This window comes from Dioscorea cayenensis, chromosome 16 (genome assembly GCF_009730915.1).
Source record: "Dioscorea cayenensis subsp. rotundata cultivar TDr96_F1 chromosome 16, TDr96_F1_v2_PseudoChromosome.rev07_lg8_w22 25.fasta, whole genome shotgun sequence".
In the NCBI taxonomy this organism is placed as follows: Eukaryota; Viridiplantae; Streptophyta; class Magnoliopsida; order Dioscoreales; family Dioscoreaceae; genus Dioscorea; species Dioscorea cayenensis.
Window position 1 is genome coordinate 10,309,903 of NC_052486.1, and position 10,178 is coordinate 10,320,080.

Consider the following 10,178-nt stretch of genomic DNA (forward strand, 5'->3'; position numbering starts at 1 on the left):
CTTAACCGCTTACTAGATTAGATAGGCTAGCTAAGGCGTACTTTTGTTCTATCTTTGATATAGAAAAGAAAGTCAGTTTGAAGTTGACCAAGTAAGTGTTCCATTAGCCTTCTACTAGCGCTTGCTTTCTTACCGTAGCTCAGTCAAGCTTCCCCTTCATCTTCCTCGCCCCTATCTGAGTACCTTGCTAGCCTTACAGCACTTCCAGAGTCCGTTCCATTAGTCTCTTCTCTTGTTCGAAAAGGGATTTATTTCGACCTATTAGTATTAGTATATAAGTCGGCTGGCTAGCCTTACGAATCTAAAGCTAGAGCTATTAGCACTGGGGTGTATCCGGACACTATTGCCTACGCTAGCTTGCTGCTTGCTGGTCAGTAGCTCTAGTTGGCATCGTTGAATCCCGATAGTGGCATCGTATAACGTTTAATAAATAAGAGCACGCCTGCTTTTATTGTTTCACTCTGCTCTGCTTATTAGTTGAGGCCTTTGTTCTCATCTAAGCATGTAGGGCGTGTTTTGTTTTCATCTAAGAAAGATGAGATGTACAGTGCTCGCGGAGCGCACTTGCGAAGGACAAACGACGATATCTAAGGTCAAAAGAATCCCTATGTCAAAGGTCAAGAGGATGTCTTAATAAGTTGAGTTCCAAGAAAGCGGCCGTTCACTTCAAGAATAGGGCTTCTTGTAGTTTTCTTTGATTTTTATCGGGTGTTCAGTCTACCACAAATGAAAAAGCCTATCGAAAATCATGCATTGAATGCCAATCAATCCCATCAGACTTTTTGTTGGAAAAACCAAGGCCAAGTCTATTCAAGTCTCTATATTGATTTTCGCGAGCAGAGCAGAATGGAATGGAAATTCCAATGATTGTTATAGAATTAGAATGGCGATTCCTCACAATCGCTCCTTGTGATGCTGCGGAACCATGGCAATTAGGATCTCAAGACGCAGCAACACCTATTATGCAAGGAATCATTGACTTACATCACGATATCTTTTTCTTCCTCATTCTGATTTTGGTTTTCGTATCACGGATGCTGGTTCGCGCTTTATGGCATTTCCACGAGAAAACTAATCCAATCCCGCTAAGGATTGTTCATGGAACTACTATCGAGATTATTCGGACTATATTTCCAAGTATCATCCCGATGTTCATTGCTATACCATCGTTTGCTCTGTTATACTCAATGGACGAGGTAGTAGTAGATCCAGCCATTACTATCAAAGCTATTGGACATCAATGGTATCGGAGTGCGCCTCTTAACAAGGGTGATATAAGTGCAACGAAATGTACCGGTGGTTCGCGAAGCATCTGGCTTACCGGTAATCTCCCATTCCCGTCGTCGAGAGACTATAAGAACTATAGCATGCCAGAAAGGGTGAGTTGAGGTGGTTAGACCTATACCCCGAAATGCTCCCAGCATAGGAGCCTATGGTTCCATTCTTGTTGTTGCTGGAGGTACACATACCTCTTCTCGGTGTGGAGCGATATACGAAAAATAGATGCTCAGCCAGCAATGTCCGATAACGGCGCTGAAGTCGTGAATCTATCGGCACCACAGCAGTGGCATACAACTTTGGACCTAATGGCCGGCCCCGTTACCTTTCAGAATGGGGGATCCCCATTGGTAACAACCACGGTAGTTGATTGCTTCCCCACAAGTGTACAGAATCGCCTAGTAATACCTCGTGTGAAGACGCGAGGATCGTATTCCACGGGGCTAAGGATCTCCTATTACTCCTTCTCCAGCTATTATCTAGCCTAAGATCTCAAGTGATGGATTTTTACTCTAGTAAATGTAATTAAAGCTAAAATGAGATTATGACCAAATTAGAAAGAACAAGCAATAAGCAAGCAAGAAAATCAATGAGATGCAAAGGCCTATGGATGAGGATCCCCTTGAGGGGTTATCATGCAACACGGATGATGATCTAAAGATGCAAGGGTAAAATGGACCATGAGATTCCATGATTAGAACAACCCCAATTTCTCGGCAATTGAACCCTAATCCCATACGAACATAGATAGGAATTTCTTCCAAATATAAATTCCTACGATTGCATTGAGTACGAGGAAATCTCACTTAGGATTAAACCTACTCTTCTTCGGATTAAACCTACATGGAGGGCTACCAAACACCCGATTTCTCTCCGTGATGATACAAGCATCCCCTTTTAATCTATTCATGACCCTAATACATGCAAGCAAGTTACATCTACATGCATCATTCATAAAAAGAGCTACGGATTTCTCCTTAGTGTAGCACTTAGCATGAAAAACAATGGATTAAATCTCAAAATTACCCAAGCATGGAATTAATGAGTTATCATCCAACATACATGATAAAACCCCCAAGGTTCACCAACACCCGTGGCCTTTGGGGGTCTAGTGTGTCATCATCCCACAACAAGCAATATAAACAAGCAAAACATGAAACACAAGCATAAATGACACTCCCTAGATGAAATGGTGAAGGAGGAGGTGAAGAATATGCCGAATGACACTTTCCCCGCCAAAGGAGTGCCAAAATGACGCTCTCTAGCCGTGGGTCTCCTTCCTTCAAATCATGGTAAATCTCCCCTTGAATGATGTTTCCTTCTTTCCTTGAGAGACTTGGACCTTGGTCTTGGATGATCTTCTAGCTTCTTTGCCCTTCTTCTCCTCCCCAAGGTCGCCCAAAAACTCCCAAGTGCTCTACCAAAGTCGGCCAAGAAAAGGGCCAGCCAAAAGTCCCCTTTTTATGCCCTAAAAGTTGGTATTTATACCCCCCGAGGCATACAGGTCATATGGGGGTCGTATAAGGGTCGTATAGCACCCAAAAACCATAGATTCATGATCCATACGGGGTACATACAGCCCCTATACTGGGTAGTATGGAAATCTGGCAGACACTACAAAACAATCCACTCGCCATGTTGATACGCCCCTCATACATCGGGTAGTATGGGGGTAGTATGAAATTCTCGCTTTCTCTTTTCGCCCAAATGATATCTTCTTGTTCTTCATGTCTTCCTTATGTCCTACAAAGCAAATAATAGACGATTAAAAGCAAAACGGGCATCAAACCTCACAAAATACATGCAAAGTGAATACGATATATACATGAAAACATCTACATTTAGACACTTATCGAGAGTCGCTATGGAACCACTCGGGTCGAGAGGACAACCTCTTGTTCCCGCCTCCTCTTTCTTCGCTTTGGGGACGGAGGTCCCACGGTAGGTAACAACGAGCACAAGCACTTGATCGAAGGGGGACTCAACGCTTCTACCCTCCACCGAGGAGTCGTCATAGCTGGATATCGTGAATGGTGAGAGGTCACGCCACGTAGAATTTACCTAATAAGAGAGTGATCCCTATGATTTAGATAGAGGATATAGACATTGTCCATATATATAATAAGTTGACTCAATCAATTGGGGGTGGGACCCAGCGGGCATAATGCACACTGGAATGTGAGAATTCGAGATCTCATGAACGACTTTTTTTTCATGGACAAACTTTCCCTATGGATGGATCCTTTTAGATCTACTGTGGGCCGACCGCTCACATGAGCATAAGGAATCTATACTCGAGCATTCAACTTGGCCCCTGACAGGATAGGTGAGGAATCACCTTGATCTGATCTATTGGGGCCTAAAACTTTGCCGGGCCGACTAGCTTTCCACTACGCATTTTTCCAATAAAGACGACTATAGGATCGAATTCACTTTCCGTGGTGAACTGGTCATCCCATACCTTCCGCCTGCCTCATGTGTGTGGAACCAGCTTCTTTTTCCGCTCCAAACTTAATCAAGTAGGTAGGGCTGAGGCAGAAAGGGTCCCCTCTTGCCTATTTGCCGATTAGTAAGCGGTCCTTCGATTCCACCGGGGTCTTACGGTCTCTGAGAGGGGAGAAAACTACCTAGTTAAAGAAGAATAGTGATCTTTCTAAGAGTAGGCATGGAGAGCTTTTTGCGGGGTGATAAGTGTTTGAGTAGACATATTTTTTTATATTTGTTTTTACATACATTGAGCATCAATTTTACCATGGTTTATGTCTCATATTGTGTATTTGGTGTTCTTTTATGCATATAGGTTGTAATGCCTTGAAGAATAAAAAGGAAGCAAAGATAGGCTATAAAGACACAATGTTGGGAGTTCTTGTTCAATTCAAGGACCAAGACACGAGAGGAGTTCATAAACATGGAGATGTCTCGCCAACTTCCAAGAAGATTCAAGTCAATTCACTAGTTGGAAGGGTACAAAGGCAGTAACATCTTCATGTTCTTTCTCTTTGTGAAGATTGCAAGACCTCTCAAAGATATGTCCATGAACAAAAAGTTCTATAGCCTACCACATGGGCGCAGTCCCGGACATGTGGCCTCAAGAGAAGAGTGTTCGGTTCGCGCTTTTGTGAAAAATTAATCGCTGCAATTTCACCGTAGTAATACTCATAACAAATTATCGCTCACGCACCGCGCGAAATTACACGCACCGCGTGAAAGGGTCCCTTTGAGTCTCACGCCGCCGCGTGGAAAAATCCACACGCCGCGTGAGGGCATGTGACAGTGCGGTTTTGGGCTTTTAAATAGGCCGCTTGTCCCTATTTTTTTGAGGGACTTTTGGCAAGGGTTTTCGAGAGCACTTTTGAAGGCAAGGCTGCTAGGGTTTTTGGAGGAGGTCTTTGGCGATATTGGGGGTGTCCCATCACCAACTTTGATTGTTCTTCTCTCCGTCATAGCAAAGAGGGAGCCTTCGGTGACTTAGCTTCGGAGAAGGATTCTTCAAGACGTTGGGCAAACCCATCAAGGCCATCATCACGAATTTAAGGGGGTTTTTACTTCATGGTTTTCGTTGTTTTTCATTGTAATAATAATTGTTTTTGTAACTTTCTCCATGGAGGGCTAAACCTTACTAGGTATTTGGGCATGTGAACCCTAGGATTTATGTTTTTTTGTAATGATTTGCTTTTATGTTTCTATTAATTCGAGTTGATTTGAGTTTTAACCTTGTATTCCCATTGCTTGCTTGTTTAATTAATCCTTGTGGTTGATTGGATTTGGATGATTTGTTACTTTGATGTGAGAGAGGTCTCCATTAGAGTTAGAACGCTCAAGGTTAAAAGAGGGTTGAGAGGGTGAGTCATGAGATAGTGGAGTGTCCCCTCTCCCTTCCGATTGAGTGTTTCCCTATCTCCGTATTCCCTAAACTCTATGCAACCATATTTGGTGTGAGGCGTGAGATTGAGAGATTTCTCCTGGGGGACCTTGTAGGGGTTAGAGATCCTTTGCCGGGAATTAGGGTTGGATCTATCCTTAGGAATCGGTTTCACTCTTAGGTGTCCCTAGAGTGTATTGCGGTCATATGGGGTGTGAGGTGTTGAGATTGAGCCATTTCTCCACCGGGACCTTGTAGGGGACTAGTACCAGTGGCTTGGAAGCAAGGGCTGGTTGTTCTTGGACTACCTTGACTTGTTAGACTCGGTTTAGAAGCATTTAGTGAATCGTGAGCTTCATGTTAGATCCTAGGTGGAGCATTGCCCGGGTACCTCATCTTTATTGATTGAGATCTCCTTTACTTGTTTTCTTGCTCGTTTGCTTGTTTATTAATTCTCTTGCAATTATTTCATTCCATCATATCCATTGATTTCGACTAGATAACTAATAATTGGTTAATACTAATACTTTCGTTCCCTGTGGATTCGACTACCCACTCACCGGGGTAATTATTACTTCGACACCCGTGCACTTGCGGTTTACACGTATATTCGGACGTGTCACGGGGAAACTTGCAAGTCAAGTTTGGGGGGAGATGGGCGTCGACCCAACCTTATGAGTATTCGGACTATAACAGTTCTGATGAACAGTCACTCACTTTTGACAGTTATACAATTCTAGAAGATGATCCAGAATTGGGTCAATCATGTTTATTAGAAGTGGATGATAGAGTGGTTGTACAAGCCAAAACTCATCTACGTATGATTGTAACACCTGCTGATGTACTTCATAGTTGGGATGTACCTTCCTCAGGTGTCAAATGTGATACTGTACCTGGTCGTTCAAATCATACCTCAATTTTGGTACAATGAGAAGGAGTTTACTATGGTCAGTGCAGTGCGATTCATGGAACTAATCATGTCTTTACGCGTGAGCCCGGATACATAGGCCGATCTCCCGAGCCCACTGCCTCAGCCCAGCACTCACTCGGAGTCGCGGGTGCGAGCCACCGAGAAGCAAGCTATTACAATGAGCGGCTGGAGAGCAAGGCAGTAGATAAGATAGAAGAAGGGGCCAGGCTCTCGGTAGAGCAGAGGAGACGGTTAGGATAACAATCTTGAAACACGGAGCCCGAGTGGCCGACGAGCGAGTGGTTAGTGGCAAATAGCGCCCTAGTTGATGGCATTCCTCTCTACGGCTGGCACTCGAGGAACCACGGGGCAGTCCATACGGAGCAAGCAAGTCTAAGGGATTAGACACCAAGGACCTATAGAAGTTGGGGCTACCCCGTCCCCATGGCAAGGCAATAGTGTCATGAGGGAGGAGTTGAGAGGTCTTATAGTAGCACGGACCTCTTTTTCATTCTAGGTCATGCAAAGGGGGCCAGTCCAAGATCGTACAGTTATTATAAAAAGCTCTCAACGAACAAAACCGTCTCAGCGGAAGGAGAAGGACTTGCTACGGTAGAGACTACTTATCCTTTTCTTGTTCCTAGCTGATCTGTTACGAGCCTTGAAAGCCCTGGAATCATCAATATGAGGGATCCCTCAAAATAGAGAAGGGCGGGCAGGGGCTTCCGAAGAGCCTCCCCTCTTCCCGATCAATATAGATGGGAAGGAGACCAACATAACTAACCTCTTTTTATGTACGTACACCTTTGTTTCAGGGTGGGGCCGCCCTCCCTCCTGCTAATCAGGCCATTTCCTTTCTTTCCCACATTTCCATAAAGGACTTCCGATTCCCGGCCCGGCGAAGGGATTGGATTTCACATATGATCAGATTAGTGGGCAAGCAAGGTGTACTTTTTCGTGTTCTTGTTGTTGAAGTTGACTTTCAAGCTCTTTTTTTTAGTAGGCCGGGATTTTTGGAGCTACTCCCAGCTCACACTATGGTGGCGGAGGTGCCGCCGTGAAAGATCATGGAGTGTGAGCAGTACGAGCTGAAAGGCTCTCATACTCGTTTGGAGGGCAGGGGGTCATAGATGCCAAACCCGACCCCTATCTATCGTCGTAGAAGCTGTTCCTTTGAAAGATTATGGTTCTCGGGTATCCAATCATTTAATCCTCCAAACCAACTAAACCGAGGAAGTTGGAGCGGAAAGAAGGGTGAGGGAAGGGGAAAGCTCCAGGAAGGCTTCGCTCGGTTTAGTAGACAGCGAGTGGAGTGCATAAGCCCTTATTGAAGAAATAGGGCGAGGCCTTACTACACGAGCTCGTAAGTCAAAGCACGGAACGAGCCTTTGTCTACGAAGCTTCGCTTCCTCGTCTTGCTTGCTTCTGGCGAAGCTTAACGCACTATAATATAGGCATTCTGGTATGGTAGGAAGACTCTTGACCACTACATAGGAGCGATAGCGAAGCCAAGCCGTCAAAAAGGCGAGCAGTCCTTATAGCAATAGCAATAGCAAACGGTCAACTTATAGCCCTATTTTTTTCTTCTTTTTTTAGGCGCTACTGAACGAAATTTGACTACTCAAGTACTCAAAGGCGACCGGTCCATGAGACCGCCTTCAACACAAAAAAAAGGTGAAACCCTCTTGCTTTTCGAATAGCCGTCAGGGACCGGAAAGAAAAATAGGGGTTGTTGTTGGGAGGTCCAATGCTACGCTTCCCTTGCTCTGTTTCATCCGTCCATCTCCCTGATGCGCTTACTTCCCATTACGGACGTCTAGCTGAATCTCTTTTTGCCTCTCTTGTGTTAGAACCTTCCGCAAAAAATGCCTATCCCCACCCATCCCGGCGGAGAAAGCAAGGATTAGTAGGCAGAGGCTGCTATTGCGAATAAAAAGCCTCAGCCTAGTCTTCATGGAGTGAGGGTCCGACCAGTGGAAGGGTGGCGAAGAAGACTTGCTCGGCTACGGCCGGGACGGAGGAAGAAGTACATAGGTCTTGAAGAAGCGATGGAAGCGGGTCTATCGATGATAGCTTTTTTCCCCTGTTACGTCGACGTGACTTCGTAACTTGACCTCCTTTTTTAATAACCTTATCGTCTATAGGGGTTCTTGACAACTATGAAACAAGTAACAAAGAGACTCTTCTATCAATCCCCCCTGAATAAGTAAGGCTGAAGCTAGAGTCAAGCTTTTTTTTCTGTCATTTACCGAGGGAGAGAGCTTCCCGAATTGACCAACCGTCGAAAGAAGAATGATTTTTGAGAAGTACTTTGACTTTTTAAGCCGGACAAACTCTATTTTTCTTTTCGCCTTCTTTTTTTCCCGTCGGCGAGAAAAAAAAAAGATACCACTAACTGGCACCTTAGGAACTAGTCGAGTAGTAGTGGTCAACTTCACACTATAAAAATATAGAAAGAGAGAACCTTTCGTAGCCAAATCGAGAAAGAGCTGCTCGCATGAAGTGCATGGGCTGATTTCAGTGCCAGTTATTTGGCGACGCTTCGAGCACATCTGGTTTTCAGTGGGAAGCCGCTACAGAGCGAAGGTCTTCATTTCTAGTAAGGAACTAAATGAAATTCTTAATTTTCGTAGAGATTTATTTTTCTCAAAGTCCAGACCGAGAAATTCGATGATTTTGCACTATTAAACACTACTTGCAGTCAGCAGGCGGTGGAGCAATGAATGAAATTTCCGCATATCCTGGCCTGAATTGCCCCCCATCGACGGTCGTGCCCTGAGAAGCCTGGTTTTTCAAATTCATGCTGGAGTTCCCTAGGGAAATGGCGGCACAGGTGCTGAACTAGAAGTAGCAGCAACAGAAATTAAATCGAATACATCACAGGGCCTTTGAACTTACCCCTTTCTTCTCAATCTCTATGGCTTGCTGCCTCTTCCCTCTAAGTCAAGTGGGCTCCTCGAGTGGTTGCCGATACAGCAATCAACCCACTCCAACTCTGATCTCAGCTCCTCGTCATCCACTGACGGCCAATGCCTCCCATGAATATCCAACCAGATGCTCTGTCTTTTTTTTTTTTTTTCAGACCCACGACGTTTGATCAACTGAGGCTTTGACGTTGGGAATAATCTTCCTTATTGACATGTCGATTCACTTTGCTATTAATTTCACATCTCGGTCAGAGAAATTGAGCTGCTCGACCAATTCACCAGCAACCGAAAAAGTCATGTCGCTGTCAAGGCAAAATAGGAGCTTTCCAGACCTGGAAAGGACAGTCTACTACTGCCATTCTCCACTATAGAGCTGAGAGAAAGAATATATGTCGGGTCCAGACATTGGTTGTATCAGAATGGCCTCTTCGGGGAGAACACAATGACCTCCCAGGCCAGATCTTTCATGCATGATTGCGGAGGATGCTCTATGAGCTCTAACAGGCCATCACCACATGAAAAAGGGGTCCTGAAAAAGCTCCTTCGAAGGCAGTCTTTCTTTGAACTACTGAAACCAGATATTTATCAATTAGCAAATGAGGTGGGCATTCACGGAGGAAGTAGGCACGACTCATGTGTATATTTCTGCTTCATTCACCTCCTGAACACTTTGTATGAGTCTTAATCACATGAATGATAGCGGTAAGTGCATTGTGGAGAAGATTAAGATTAGACAATGAAGATTGAAGCCATTCATCCTTTTAGAAAAAACGTTAATGATTTGATTAGAATGGGCTTGAGCTCGAGACAAAGCTACGGATACTAGCTCAAGTACTAGTGAAACTCGCTTTATAGGGGGGCTCGTAAAGCCTTTATAAGCCAAAGATATAAGCCAAGGTACAGGTCCAATAGAAGAAAGACAGACTTTCTAAGCCGCTTACCCAGAACTAGTGCTTTCCTATCCCTAGAAGGGGTCAAATAATGACTCCCAAAAAGCGCACTGACGGGATAAAATAAAAGCTCTCCCTACGGAAGAGAAAGGAAAGAGCATCGAAAAGCTATGATGTGAGGTCGATCGTCCGCTGAATTCGTGCAAAGAAAAGAAAAAAAGACCTTTGAACTCTGATTCCGTGTCCACGGATCTTGGTACGCAGGATGATAGGTGGCCTTTACCGCTTCCTAATTTCCAAGGTCGAATCAT

General features: G+C 44.6%; 1 protein-coding gene across 1 annotated transcript; it reads left to right on the plus strand.

Annotated features, from left to right (window-relative positions):
• The first annotated feature begins 224 nt into the window (after nt 1-224).
• On the plus strand, nt 225-6,071 carry LOC120278804 (cytochrome c oxidase subunit 2-like). The gene is made up of 2 exons (XM_039285538.1): nt 225-1,251; nt 5,812-6,071. Exons 1-2 carry the CDS (start codon nt 852-854, stop codon nt 6,069-6,071), a joined length of 660 nt encoding a protein of 219 aa, XP_039141472.1. The 5' UTR covers nt 225-851.
• Nucleotides 6,072-10,178: the final 4,107 nt, after the last annotated feature.

Coding starts and splice junctions, on each gene's coding strand:
- LOC120278804 (XM_039285538.1), top strand. CDS start 852: ATGGAAATTCCAATGATTGTTATAGAATTAGAATGGCGATTCCTCACA. Junction 1,252..5,811: donor TGGACATCAATGGTATCGGA/GTGCGCCTCTTA, acceptor CGTCGACCCAAC/CTTATGAGTATTCGGACTAT.